Source organism: Engystomops pustulosus, unplaced genomic scaffold (assembly GCF_040894005.1).
Source record: "Engystomops pustulosus unplaced genomic scaffold, aEngPut4.maternal MAT_SCAFFOLD_589, whole genome shotgun sequence".
In the NCBI taxonomy this organism is placed as follows: domain Eukaryota; kingdom Metazoa; phylum Chordata; class Amphibia; order Anura; family Leptodactylidae; genus Engystomops; species Engystomops pustulosus.
The window spans coordinates 32,126-47,736 of NW_027285468.1; the positions used below are offsets into that span (position 1 = coordinate 32,126).

General features: G+C 45.1%; 1 protein-coding gene across 1 annotated transcript; it reads right to left on the reverse strand.

Moving 5' to 3' along the window:
- Positions 1–646: 646 nt before the first annotated feature.
- On the reverse strand, positions 647–13,928 carry LOC140111776 (complement C1s subcomponent-like). Its single transcript, XM_072132429.1, has 9 exons — positions 13,741–13,928; positions 13,301–13,420; positions 6,544–6,743; positions 6,079–6,226; positions 5,421–5,542; positions 4,773–4,845; positions 4,565–4,684; positions 4,346–4,420; positions 647–2,336 (listed from the first exon to the last, which is right to left on the reverse strand). The coding sequence occupies exons 1-9, from the start codon at positions 13,814–13,816 to the stop codon at positions 1,507–1,509; spliced, it is 1,764 nt and encodes a 587-aa protein (XP_071988530.1). The 5' UTR covers positions 13,817–13,928; the 3' UTR covers positions 647–1,506.
- Positions 13,929–15,611: the final 1,683 nt, after the last annotated feature.

The following is a 15,611-nucleotide window of genomic DNA, read 5'->3' on the forward strand; positions in this document are numbered from 1 at the left end:
TATAATAAAGATTACCACAGTCAAGTGATTTCCTTAAACCATACACCTGCTGCGGCTATTATGATATCAGAGGGGGGGTAGTACCTCTTATAAAGGAGAGAATCAGATGAAAGATAAATTAGAGAAACTATGACTATTATTAATCATTTGTAAGATGGATAACAATATAAAGACTAGTTCATGTACACACTCGGGTCACTGGAGATTGTAAAAAAATGGAACCACATAACCTGAAAAATTCCACATGGCAGACATTTACAACAAAAAGAAATAAATTAATCCAATGGGGGTTACGTATGATAGCCCCCGATGCTGTTTTGGCGCAGCTGGATACATACATCTAGAGACTACGGCCTCTTGATGGATCCGGCTGGGTTCTGCGCAGCGTTTATCTCTACGCTAGGCCCAACCTGGTGGAGAAATAAAAGCAGCTGGCTGCGGGGAGTGCGCAGGTGGTGTGTGCAAAAAATATGGAGGGAGAGTCTGAGGTACTGGTTCTCCCTGGGGAAACCCCTGAATGTCTGTAAGATGAGTCCCTGGGTAATGGATGGGGAAGCCTTTAGTGGTAACAGCTGTATCCAGGGATCAGACAGAGGCAAGGTTGTGCAAATCAACTTACAGTTTTTTATTGAGCAGCAGCCAACGGCCAGAAACAGATAACATCAGATTCTTTATTCTGGAAAGGCCATGGAGAGTGGTCTGCAGGAAAGGCTGTTTCAGGTGGAACAGAGTCCAAGTGGTGGAAGCTGCAGTTATGGGCTTAAGACTTGCCCTGTGTGCCAGGCAGTCGGCCTGAGGCACTAGAAGTTCCTGCGATTAATGGCTGTGGCAGCACTGAAGGTGTGCTGCTCACTCTCTCTCTTGACTCTGCAGACTGACTCTTAACGAAGACTGAACAGACTGGACTATGAGGTAAGACCGAACCATGTGCTTTCGCCCAGCAGGGGTTTATCTACTCCCCTGGTCAGGTGGTAGCACCTCTCCAATCACCTTCCAGCTTGTGTAACATAACACCATTAGATAATTACATACACCAGTTAACTGTTGCCTACAGCTACAATTGTATCTATAGCTGCAATGACACTAAGTTCTCCTAGCATTATCTTCTGGATGAGTTATGCACACTCACCAGATAGATCCTAAAAACTACCACCTTACCTATGCGTTGGCAGGGGCGTTGCAGTAGAAGAATTATAACATAAAGTGAGTTCATAAAAGTAATTAAGTTATTATATCAATGATGGGACCATTCAAAACACATTTTGCCCAAATCCAAAGTTCACATGTGGGTGGGTAGGGGGGGCATTCTAATTTACACCTCCCGTATCAAAAACGCTATAATCAGCCCTGATAGCAGCTGTATACACAAAACTGTTTTTTTTTACTATTTTATTAACAAAAGAGATATAAATATCCACTAACTGTGTGTATACAAAGTTTATTGTGAAGAACATGGGGGATTTTGCTGCCCTTCCTTTATATATTAATGTCTCACAAAACAACAAGCTACACCTCCTTCTTGCAGACTTTCAGTGGTTCCAGTTGCTCTTCATCTTTCTCTTCTTCTTCCACCTTCTCTATTGTCTTCTCGATCCAGTCCACATAGTTCTGAACTTTGGTGTACATTCCGAAATCTCCGCATTCCAGCCCCCAGGAGACGATGCCAGCAATATAGAATCTTTTGTTGTCTTTATTTTTTGGATCTTGATACATGAGGGGACCCCCGCTGTCGCCTGGACAACTGTCATGACCCTTCTCTCCGGCACACAACATGTTGGAGGTGATGGTATAAGTTTCGGACACTTTCTTCTTGCACTCTTCTACATTTTGGAGTGGAACCCTTGTATATTGTAAAGTATTTGGTGTTGCTATTCTTATTACTTTGTTTGTGTCTTTTACTCTGAAGGCTTCTCCCCAACCAGCGATAACTCCGACCTCTTCGATGGCAGGGTGGGTTGTCTCCCCTTTTTGCGGCAGACAGATTGGACAAATACATTCGCCCAGTTCGATTTTCCTCTCCAGCTGGAGAAGAGCGATGTCATTGTTAAAATTTTTCCTATCGTCCACATCTACTGCCCATTTAGGGTGGAGGATGACTTTCTTGACATGAACTGTTGTGCCCTTCTGATGATTCACATCTCCAACTTTCAGTGTAGGCTTCGTTGTATGGTCCTTTAAAATATGAGCAGCTGTCACCACCCAGCGGTCTGATATGAGTGATCCACCACCGATGTTTGTAGTCATGTCCACCAGTACTAGCCACGGAAAGTATCCATTTTTAGCTTTCTCCCCACCAAAAATGCGAGATGTTAGGGAAAATGATGTTTTGCCACATACTAAAAAGACATGAAAATTAGAGATTTAGGGGAGATGTATCAAGAAGAACCACAGCACGCGCGGTTGCAGTTCAGGTCATGAAATATGGCCTTATTTACATTCTTGCTGGAGATCAGGACCTCCGGTCCCATCAAGGGGATCCAGTCTCAAAGGTTATCAAACCTTGGGTAGGCTATCTGGAAGAATAAAGACACACTACCCCATGTCAAAGGAACTCTCCTGGACTTCATAATATACTTATGGAGCGTCCTAGCCAGATATTGGCTGCATTACCGAAATCTGGGGAGCAGGACAAATGACCACCTGGTCTGTCCTAGGACCCTTAGATGGGGAGGTATGCTGAATCTCTAATGGAAGTATAAGTGCAGAGCCATGTTTGGTGTCCAAAAATGCTGTAGGGAGGCAGTCGGAAACAATGGCACCAGTAACAAAATTTTATGGGGCACATTTACTAAGGGCCGTGCCCAGTTTTTTGTCTGAATTTGCAAGTTCTTTTCAGTGCAAACTGCTTGCACAGGTATTTAAGAAGTGCCTTTGCCACATTTGTGCGCCACCCTTTTGCGCCACAGCTGCATAGTCATCATGCAACACAAATTTCTGCACTGAAGGGGACGTTCCGGTGCTCAGTCAGACCGTACAACAGATTTAACATGCAAAGTCCAACAGAATTGTGTCGCACGCCCCATGTTAAAGGTGCAGCAAAAATAATGGTGCACTGTCTTGGAGCAGTACAGGGGTCACCAGATTCATGAAGAACGTGCACCAGAAATCCTGAATCTGGTGGCCCCTGCACACCACACAGGGCACTGCACTGTTCTTAGTAAATGTGCCCCAATGTTCTTCCCTTGTGGAGTTCTGACCTGTCCTAGGTTTTAAAATGTTTCAACACATGAGGGAGAAATTCTGAGACCCCCCAGGGTTAGGCAGTAAATGTCCAGCTAATGCGTTAAAAGTTCAGAACACATGAAGATTTTTGTTGTCTTGTCTGTACCATCACCAGTAGTTCGCATCTATATACTGTATGTATATGAAAGAGTTACACCCCATTATCCAATATGTCGCGTTCCTGCGGTGCGTTGTCAGACGAGTATTCGGAGCTGTTGTGATTCACGAAGCTCGTGCGCCTGAGTTTATGCATCCGTCGCTTCTGCGCCGAGGTCCGCCGGAGTTCACCTTCTTCTCGGTGCATGTGAGTGCTGATCTTGCGACACGTTTTTAAATTCTGCGGTTTGTCCGAATCAGTCGGGTTGTCCGATGCGCCACAATCCGATCATGTGCGCCAAAAACCTGGGGCAATTCGGCGCAAAACGGAAATAATCGTGAAAACCCGACGAAAGTGTGGCGTTCGGACCCTTAGTAAATGTGCCCCGTTATGTCAAATCATCTTAAGATTACATTATGTGTATTGGTTATCACAGCGATCTGTGCCTGTCACCATGTTACTTCCCCATGTGAACACTCATGGTCACTCTCAACATCTTATTGTTTGATCTTTGCAATTGCTATTCATCCTTGTCCTGCTGATCCCTCATGTTGACCCCAGTTTGTATCTGACTTTGTACGTGTGTGGTCCTCCTGACCTGTCTTCGACCTAGGCCCACCAAAATCAAGAGGTAGCAACCTAGTGCTCTCCCTGCAGCAAAATCAAGAACCCTTCCCAAGGGTTAAAGGTTGGAAATCATGCGGGCCACCTACAATATTGATCTGAAGTCAAAAGAGTAAGGTGACAATGTAAGTCCACAAAATGACAACACTGTTGCTTGCAGTTTAGATCTTGTAGCCAGTAATGCCTTGGGCTCTATTATGGTGGCAGCTAATTATTACACTGTAGCATTCTAGTCAAACTGCATCTGAGGGTAATTTTTTGGCATGAAGGTTTAGGCCAAGTTCAGAGCAAACCAGCAGAGACTGGCAGTAATAAGGTTTGTTAGGACATGTGGTAGTGGAAGGTTGGGGTATAAACGGATAACGACAACTTTAGGTTCTGGAGGAGGTTCCTCTCACTTACCTGGTGCACATTTGGGAAGGTCTGTTTTTTGGGCACTGTTAATCCAGAGTCCATCACCAGAGCAGGAATAAGTATCTGTGAATAAGGAGAAATGGGTGAAGAGTGGCCCAAAGACTTCACCGCCTACCACATTGGACATGTTCTTCACACTTGACCAGCCACACATGTTTTCCGAGCTGTCCATCCACTACCAGACAGAGTCTTTACCTCCATACTTACCATCACCTTTCAAGCTGTAATATTCATTTTTACATTTGTATACAGCTTTTTCCCCATATATCGTTTGTGTGAATTTGACGTCCGCATTGACCAGTTGTTCTGGATCTCCACAATCCACGGCTAGAGAGAATGAAATGATGGGGTCAATGTTCTCAGGACCATCTAGTAGTACACTGCACTATGCAGGACATATGACACGGTTACTCACGTTGGCACCTCAGGTTTGAGTTTGACCAGGTTCCATCTCCTTGGCATTTTGCTCGGAAAGATGGAAGCCTCTTCTAAGAAGTGATAAGAAGAGCAGAGGACTTAGCACATAGATTACTAGATGTTCTCTGGAATAGCGTCTCCCATGCATCGCATTCTGATCAAGGGGTAAGAGAAACCACCAACAGATGGATCAGACATAGCATTGAGGGACCACCAACACCAAAACTTTGCATAGTTATAGGTGTCACTCCGCGTGGTTCCAGAGCAGTTGGGTTATTTTTCTAGCCCCCACTATTCCCCACGTATCAGAACTGTTAGATATGGCACCTAATATGCTAATTAGGTTCTAGACTGTCAGATGGGTTGTTCCAGGCTCCTTCCCTTGGCACAGGAAGAGATCCTAATTAGCCTTGTAGGTACTGAAACTAACAGCACTGATTGTTCGAAAATGGTGGGGACTAGAGACAAAATCCCAACTGTGCCATCATCTATTCAGGGGAATCAAAGAGGGATGGAGATGTTGAGAAGTCCCCATTATGGGATAAACATATAAAATATAATTTTCGGCAATCTGTTGCTCCTCGTCAAAATGTGAAATTATCCAGTATATTTACATTCAGTCCGCAGCCATCCTGACGATACTCACCTTCCCCGATACCAACTCATACCCCTCCTCGCACTTCACCGTGATCATATCCTTGAAAACATACTTTCTCTTTTGAGGATTTAGGATGGAATGATGGAACACGTCTGTCGGGCAGGGAATGGCTGGAAAGAATGAAAAGATGGCAATATGCTACAAGATTCAAGCTCTGATGACTCTCCATGATGTCATGTGATTTCTATCAATGAAGAATCACCCTGCCAATTCCATATGATAGTATTCGTGAAAATAAGATTAAGGTCCTGGCAGGGTGATTGTTCATAGACAGATAGAGATCACATGACCCTCCATATGTCGCCATTTTATGGTCAGGAATGTCTGACTGATGAGGTAAAAGACAGGAGGCTGCAATTTACATATTAAGAAAGTGGAGCAGAACTATTAATAAATGTATATTAGGTAAATAATCTGAAATTCCCCCCCCCCTAAACTTACACACACATTACAAAAAACATGAAGTAAAATGGTCAATCCCTTTAAGGTCGTATATTAGTGGTGATCTGACCATTGGACCCTCACGAATAACAAATCTCTCACGATTTCCATCCTGGGGCCTACATCAATTCCCTAAGTTTGGTGGAAATTAATTTCTAAGAACATATTTGGCGACTTTAGCTACACCCTTCCATCTCCTCCTCACCATCCTCTGAATAGTAGATCTTCCAGCCTTTGTTATCCCCTCCGCTATCAGTTACGAATTCAATGTCCACTTCATTGCTACCCGTTTCGATGCGAGGAGGGGGCGTCTTCCCACAGTAAGGTCCGAACTTCTGTCCTTTGGCTTTTATCTGGGCAGAAAATATTACAATTAAAGGCATCCACCACAGCTCATTTACATACTAATGCTCTTACTGTAGAGAACTCTTTCCGGAAATGTCCTATACAGTTTATTAGAATCGCTGTGTGATATATTATATCGGAGTGTTTTCTGAGTCTCTAGGTATGATGCTCCTACTTACTGACAGTGAAAAACAATTTGAAAAGTATTAGAAACAGAAAAACTTGGCTGCAAAGCTTTCAATTATACAAATATTAAGCAGAAAGTTGGAAGACCGCTTTATTTTCCTCCCACCCTCCAGCCATGAAACAGAGGCCATGTACTCACCATAAGACTATCATAAATGCAGCTCCCGTTTTCAGTCGCTTCAACGTCAAAATCTTCTGACTTGAAAGATAGGATGACCTGGTACCCCGATTCTAGAAGAACTCTGTACTCACAACGAGAGTTCTCGGGATATGGAGAAGGATATCCCGGACTTCTAATCTGCCCCCTCAGATCTGTGTACAGACCCCCGCTACAGTTCACTTTAAAAGACAAAGACACATTCAGATCAAACAGTTAGATAGGGGGAGGTCCAGACTACACAGCCAGACTACTGTTATAGGGGGAGGTCCAGACTAGACAGCCAGACTGCTGTTATAGGGGGAGGTCCAGACTACACAGCCAGACTACTGTTATAGGGGGAGGTCCAGACGACACAGTCAGACTGCTGTTATAGGGGGAGGTCCAGACTACACAATCAGACTGCAGTTATATGGGGAGGTCCAGACTACAAAGCTAGACTGCTGTTATATGGGGAGGTCCAGACTACAAAGCTAGACTGCTGTTATATGGGGAGGTCCAGACTACAAAGCTAGACTGCTGTTATAGGGAGAGACGTCCAGACTACACAGCCAGACTGCAATTATAGGTGGAGGTCCATATTACATAGTCATACTGCTGTTATAGGGGGAGGTCCAGACTATACAACCAGACTGCTGTTATAGGGGGAGGTCCGGACTACACAGCCAGACTGCTGTTATAGGGGGAGGTCCAGACTACACAGCCAGACTACTGTTATAGGTGGAGGTCCATATTACATAGTCATACTGCTGTTATAGGGGGAGGTCCAGACTATACAACCAGACTGCTGTTATAGGGCGAGGTCCAGACGACATATCCAGACTGCTGTTATAGGGGGAGGTCCAGACTATACAACCAGACTGCTGTTATAGGGGGAGGTCCAGACTACACAGCCAGACTACTGTTATAGGTGGAGGTCCATATTACATAGTCATACTGCTGTTATAGGGGGAGGTCCAGACTATACAACCAGACTGCTGTTATAGGGGGAGGTCCGGACTACACAGCCAGACTGCTGTTATAGGGGGAGGTCCTACTATACAACCAGACTGCTGTTATAGGGCGAGGTCCAGACGACATATCCAGACTGCTGTTATAGGGGGAGGTCCAGACTATACAACCAGACTGCTGTTATAGGGGGAGGTCCAGACGACACAGTCAGACTGCTGTTATAGGGGGAGGTCCAGACAACACAGCCAGACTGCTGTTATAGGGGGAGGTCCAGACAACACAGCCAGACTGTCAGCACCTGTCCAGCAACCGCAACCAGGCTTGGCGCTAGCTGTCAGACTAGGTAGGTGGTGGCGAACTCACCCTGCAACGTCCCTGCGGGCTAAGGCCCTGTGTATAGCAGATAAACCGCCCTGGTAAGGGCGAACCCACTATCAGGAACCTAACTGATGGTCCCTGAGTGACCCTACAAGATGACAGGGAAAACCTACTTTGTCTGGCAGCTGCTGGATGGTGGAGCGGACAGGTAACCGGGATACTGATATAGGTCAGTGTTCACACTGGTAACAGAAACCGACACAAGACAGACAGAAAGGTCACACTAGGAGATAAACGATACTGAGGGACAAACAACAGATACAGACAGACAAGCGAAGTCAAACAAACTGGGTCAAAACTAAGATGGCGGCAAAGGTACAGATTCGTATAGCAAATAGAATGGTCAGTAGGCAAAGCAGAAGCCAATACACAGAATAGCAAGAAACACAATAGCAAGAGCACTAGATACACAGATAGACTGCTGTTATAGGGGGAGGTCCAGACTACTTGGCCAGACTGCTGTTATAGGGGGAGGTCCAGATGACACAGTCAGACTGCTGTTATAGGGGGAGGTCCAGATGACACAGTCAGACTGCTGTTATAGGGGGAGGTCCAGACTACACAGCCAGACTGCTGGTATAGGGGAGGTCCAGACTACACAACCAGACTACTGTTATAGGGGGAGGTCCAGACGACACAGTCAGACTGCTGTTATAGGGGGAGGTCCAGACTACACAACCAGACTACTGTTATAGGTGGAAGTCCATATTACATAGTCATACTGCTGTTATAGGGGGAGGTCCAGACTACACAGCCAGACTGCTGTTATAGGGGGAGGTCCAGACTACACAGCCAGACTACTGTTATAGGTGGAGGTCCATATTACATAGTCATACTGCTGTTATAGGGGGAGGTCCAGACTACACAGCCAGACTACTGTTATAGGTGGAGGTCCATATTACATAGTCATACTGCTGTTATAGGACGCAGACGACACAGCCAGACTACTGTTATAGGGGGAGGTCCAGACTATACAACCAGACTGCTGTTATAGGGGGAGGTCCGGACTACACAGCCAGACTGCTGTTATAGGGGGAGGTCCTACTATACAACCAGACTGCTGTTATAGGGCGAGGTCCAGACGACATATCCAGACTGCTGTTAGAGGGGGAGGTCCAGACTACACAGCCAGACTGCTGTTATAGGGGGAGGTCCAGGCTATACAACCAGACTGTTGTTAGAGGGGGAGGTCCAGACTACACAGCCAGACTGCTGTTATAGGGGGAGGTCCAGACAACACAGCCAGACCGTCAGCACCTTTCCAGCAACCGCAACCAGGCTTGGCGCTAGCTGTCAGACTAGGTAGGTGGTGGCGAACTCACCCTGCAACGTCCCTGCGGGCTAAGGCCCTGTGTACAGGGCCGGTTCTAGACAAAGTGGGGCCCTGGGCAAAACTAAAAGTGGGGCCCCAAAATAAAACTATTTTATGACCAGTCACAGTCAGCAAGAGGCTCCTTTAGTATGGTAAAACAAACTGTAATATGGGAGAATTTTATAGGAGATAGATAAATGATAGGGAGATTTATGGGCAGGATGTTGGCTCCATGATTAGCACTACAGCCTTGCAGCGCTAGTCAACATCTGCAAAGATTTTGTATGTTCTCTCTGTGTCTGCGTGGGTTTCCTCCGGGTCCTCTGGTTTCCTCCCACACTCCAAAAAATTACTGGTAGGTTGATTAGACTGTGAGGCCCATTGGGGAGAGGGACCGATATTTTCTGAAAGCAGACACTTGCCCCATTTTCAAAATTGCATCAAAGATTTAATAGATATAGGCGCCTTCATGCAATTTTGATTCAAATTGAAACATTTTATTAAAAATACTTAAAATTTGACTTTGATGGCAAAAAATTTGATCCAAACATGGACATTTGTAGAGTTCACAAATGTGCCCTATTGATATGTTCACATGAATAAATCCACATAATATCACTAAAACTGTAATAACTAGATATCTGCTTTTCAGCTAGACATTTTTAGACAGTCACAACCTGCAAAATATATCAATAAAACAGAATAAAAAGTAAAGGCGCCATAAAACCTATAGAATTTTGAAAGCAACAACCAGGCGATGCATTTGGCAATTAACATTCAAAATTTCCTCTAAAATATGTACAAATCCAGAATACTTATATAAAGAAAATCTACTTTCCTAAAACAGTAAGATATGAGGAGAGCATACAGACCCCACATGTGTATATTCACCAAAATATGCAGCAAAGGGAACTGCAGAAAATTCACACAGATCTATTATTGTATGCTCCTTACACAATGGTGACCCAAATAAATAACTATATATCCATAAACCTCTCTAATGAGATAATAAAAGTCACGTTTAGATGTGCGCCAGTGTATTAGCTGCACAATAACAGAACCCTCCGCGCTTCATAAGAATGAAAGTGAGAATGTCATAACATAGGTGTAAATAATGGAGGATGATGGGAAATAAAAACTTTATTCCAGGACATGTGTGTTTTTGGTGTTACATATAACTTTATGGACATGTTCTGGTCACGGTGTAGTCACATTAGGTGAAGAGGATCGAATGTTCATTGTATCAGTCAATTTTCCCAACAAAAAAATAACTATCACAAAATAAAAGGGAATAAGAGAGAATGGGCCGCATTTATCACTTTTGTGCGCCTAGGTGTAGTAGTTGCGCCTAAATTCTGGCGCACTGTTTTCCAGAATTATCACAAGCTACAACCATCTGTGATAAGTTAATTTCCTGCCTCTTATTAATCACTTTACTTTAAGACAGTTTAGGCGCAATTTTGGCGCAGTTTAGGCGCAATGTTAGATTCAGGCACTTACATGTGATCCTGCTACAAGCTCCTCTCTGCTTCTCCCACAGCCCAGAATGAAGATAACACTCACAGCAGCACCCAGGTGTGTAACAACCTGCACCCAGTGACCTCCTCAGCAGGGGCTTCTCCTGGAGGGGATCCCCCAGTGCTGGTCTCCTGCTGCACCCCTGTAATTCTGCACAGTATCCCCCTCAGAAACACTGGTGATACTGTGCAGAATTACATGGGGGACACCTGTCAGTACTATGTGCAACATTCTGTAACGTTCTCTTCTCTCTTGCTTTGAGCTCAGGATTCTGCAGAATGTTTTGTAAATAGAAGGTGATGAACTGTAAATAGAGTCTGCAGCTCCTGTCTGCAGAGTATCTCATGTCTGTATTATCTGTACTAGTGTCTGCAGAGTATCTCATGTCTGTATGATCTGTTCTAGTGTCTGCAGTGTCTGGATGAGCTCTGCTGCTAGAAATTAGCTGTTCTGCAAAGGGGCTCAGTGCTTTCTTCTCAGATAACGCCAGCTTCGGGCTGGAGTGTTTTTGCGCCTAAATGAAAAGTCGCAAGTGATGAATATCATTAGGCGCATCAAAACATCTGGATTGCTAGGATAAATGAGGGAAAGCTGGTTATTTTTGCTGCGCAGCTAGTTTGGCATTTAGTCGCAAAAATGGCACAAAAACGGTGCGCCTGAATGAAAAGGCGCAAAAACAACAGAAAAAAACGATTGATACATGTGGCCCTAAGTGTGTTCTTAGATTTGCATAGAGAAGGGTTAAAAACATGAATATTAGTTGATATTATTCCTTCTCAAAATGTAGTAACATATAAAGTGAATATTTCCATTATCTGTGAGGTGCAGCAGCTCCTGTGTGCAGCTAATACTCCCTGCAGCCTGATGGCTAAGAATCTGGAGATGGGGGAGACACTTCAGGGGGCTGTATCTCTGGCTCTGTGACATATAGAACCTCACTCCTTTTTTCCTATGAAAGAAGAAAGTCTCCTCTTTTATATGAATCTAAATTTGTGTTTCTAAAATGTAGGAAAACGGAGATATTTATATATAAAAATGGCACCTGATATTCTCACTTTAAACCTGAATATCTCTGGATCCATAGCACCTAGAAACAAAATTCAAGATTCATTTGAAAGAAGAGATTCTCCCCTTTCTCCATGGGGGCCCTGGGCAATTGCCACCTTTGCCTACCCATAGCGCCGGCCCTGCCTGTGTATAGCAGATAAACTGCCCTGGTAAGGGCGAACCCACTATCAGGAACCTAACTGATGGTCCCTGAGTGACCCTACAAGATGACAGGGAAAACCTACTTTGTCTGGCAGCTGCTGGATGGTGGAGCGGACAGGTAACCGGGATACTGATATAGGTCAGTGTTCACACTGGTAACAGAAACCGACACAAGACAGACAGAAAGGTGGGGTAACACTAGGAGATAAACGATACTGAGGGACAAACAACAGATACAGACAGACAAGCGAAGTCAAACAAACCGGGTCAAAACTAAGATGGCGGCAAAGGTACAGATTCGTATAGCAAATAGAATGGTCAGTAGGCAAAGCAGAAGCCAATACACAGAATAGCAAGAAACACAATAGCAAGAGCACTAGATACACAGATAGACTGCTGTTATAGGGGGAGGTCCAGACTACTTGGCCAGACTGCTGTTATAGGGGGAGGTCCAGAAGACACAGTCAGACTGCTGTTATAGGGGGAGGTCCAGACTACACAGCCAGACTGCTGTTATAGGGGGAGGTCCAGACTACACAACCAGACTACTGTTATAGGGGGAGGTCCAGACGACACAGTCAGACTGCTGTTATAGGGAGAGGTCCAGACAACACAACCAGACTACTGTTATAGGGGGAGGTCCAGATGACACAGTCAGACTGCTGTTAGAGGGGGAGGTCCAGACAACACAGCCAAACTGCTGTTATAGGGGGAGGTCCAGACTACACAGCCAGACTGCTGTTATAGGGGGAGGTCCAGACTACACAACCAGACTACTGTTATAGGGGGAGGTCCAGACGACACAGTCAGACTGCTGTTATAGGGGGAGGTCCAGACTACACAACCAGACTACTGTTCTAGGGGGAGGTCCAGATGACACAGTCAGACTGCTGTTAGAGGGGGAGGTCCAGACAACACAGCCAGACTGCTGTTATAGGGAGAGGTCCAAACGACATATCCAGACTGCTGTTATAGGGGGAGGTCCAGACGACACAGTCAGACTGCTGTTATAGGGGGAGGTCCAGACTACACAGCCAGACTACTGTTATAGGGGGAGGTCCAGACGACACAGTCGGACTGCTGTTATAGGGGGAGGTCCAGACAACACAGCCAGACTGCTGTTAAAGGGGGAGGTCCAGACGACACAGCCAAACTACTGTTATAGGGGGAGGTCCAGACTACACAGCCAGACTGCTGTTATAGGGGGAGGTCCAGACGACACAGTCAGACTGCTGTTATAGGGGGGGGGGGGTCCAGATGACACAGCCAGACTGCTGTTATAGGGGGAGGTCCAGACTGCGTTTATAACTGTAACTGTTTTAGGAAGCATACTTGCCCACACCAACCAGATAAGAACCAAGAAGTAGTTACCCCCACACGTGATCTGGTCTTCTTGCAATTCATACTCTGGAGGACAGGAACAGAAGAACCCACCAATATAATTATTGCAAAAGTGTGAGCAGGGGTCATGCATATTGCATTCATCCACATCTGTAGAAGAAAGAAGAAGAGGTTATAGGAAATTAAATCTAAGAAACATATGGAAAAATATTGAGAAACAAGGGTCAAACTAATGTATCCCTTTCCTTCCCCCAATTGCCCCATCACCAAAGTTTTTTGGTCTGAGCCATAGTTAACCTGTTCAGCACCCCAGACAAGGCAGTGGAGGCTGCTGCTGCAATCTGCTCCCAGCCACTAAAAACTTTTCTCTCTTTTGAAGGATCCCCCACATGTTCTAGCAGTGGATAAAGGGGGGACATGACACTAGGACTGACTTGGTTTTGGATGTTTGATGTATAAATTCTACCTACCTGCTGCCACATAATAAGCAGCAAATCCGGTATATCTCTCCTGGTTGGAGAAGTCAGACTTGAACAATAATTTCATGTGTGTGGTTGGGTAGAACTTCTCTCTCGGGAATCCATTGGATCCAAACAAATGGCGGCCGCAGAAAAACTTCTGGACTTCTTTTCCAATGATAACCTACAGTACAGAGACACCCATAAACAGATCACTAGGGAGAGCCAAAAAATTTAACCTCCAAATCCACCCAGAACTGAAACTATAATACAACTATTTCATGTCTGGACATTGCTGGACCCATACTGGACTTGAATATTGAATTGTAAAAAAAAGTTTTTTTCAACTTGGCTGCAGGATTAGCCGTGTTCATTTACTCAAGAGAAGGAATTTGTTGTTTAGTGGCTTATTTGTCACATGACTGCCTTCATTTAATCCTGGGAGTGGCTTATTTGTCACATGACTGCCTTCATTTAATCCTGGGAGTGGCTTATTTGTCACATGACTGCCTTCATTTAATCCTGGGAGTGGCTTATTTGTCACATGACTTCCTTCATTTAATCCTAGGAGTGGCTTATTTGTCACATGACTGCCTACATTTAATCCTGGGAGGGGTTTATTTGTCACATGACTGCCTTCATTTAATCCTGGGAGGGGTTATTTGTCACATGACTGCCTACGTTTAATCCTGGGAGGGGTTTATTTGTCACATGACTGCCTTCATTTAATCCTGGGAGGGGTTATTTGTCACATGACTGCCTACGTTTAATCCTGGGAGGGGTTTATTTGTCACATGACTGCCTTCATTTAATCCTGGGAGTGGTTATTTGTCACATGACTGTCCTTATTTAATCCTGGGAGGGGTTTATTTGTCACATGACTGCCTTCATTTAATCCTGGGAGTGGTTATTTGTCACATGACTGCCCTTATTTAATCCTGGGAGTGGCTTATTTGTCACATGACTGCCTACATTTAATCCAGGGAGGGGTTTAGCTGTCACATGACTGCCTCAGTTAATCCTTGTAGGGGATTTCATGTCACATCACTTGTTTTTCAAAATCCTGTGTGATTTATTAGGCGGGGTTTAGTTGTCATATGGCCGCTGTTTTTCATGTTGTCGTGTGTTGTCATGTGACCTTTGTTTACTAATGAGAGAGCCTTTATTGTCACATGACTGCCCCTTTAAATCCTGGGAGAAGATATCATATATGTCTTAGGGCAGGGGTGGCGAACCTATGGCACTGGTGCCAGAGGCGGCACTCGGAGCCCTTTCTGTGGGCACCCAGGCCATCACCCCAGAATGAAATTCACCAGACAGGACTCAAAGAATCTGCCTGCAGAATCTTCCTACAAATGATTAGCGAATTTGCCCTCCTCCTTTCAACTGCGTTGGTGTCTTTAGGAGGCTGAAGGATTGAAAGTTGTCAATGAACAAGGAGAAATACATTACTGCTTAGATTGCTGCGCTGGCACTGTGCAATAAATAAGTGGCTTTTGGTTGAAGTTTGGGCACTCGGGCTCTAAAAGGTTCGCCATCACTGTCTTAGGGGATCCAACCAAATTAGATAGAGTTTACTGATATTCTGATGGCTGTGGGACCTATAAGTCAGTTTTTCATTAGCTACTCTTGGTGGTAGTAAGAATCCCAATTGTTATGCAGGGTCAGGGAACGGACGGGTGGAACAGACAGAGACATCGGGCATATTTATCAGGGCCTCTGCGCCACGTCAGTGGCTTATTGCTAGCACTTGCGATTATTTTGGCCTTTCAGTCACTTTCACGCCAGTTGGGCGTGGAGAGGGGGCAGGCCGGTGAGCTGAGGGCGTGGGCGGCCGGGATTGGGCTGGGGTGTTACTGTCCCCACGCCTGAGCACTTGCTGC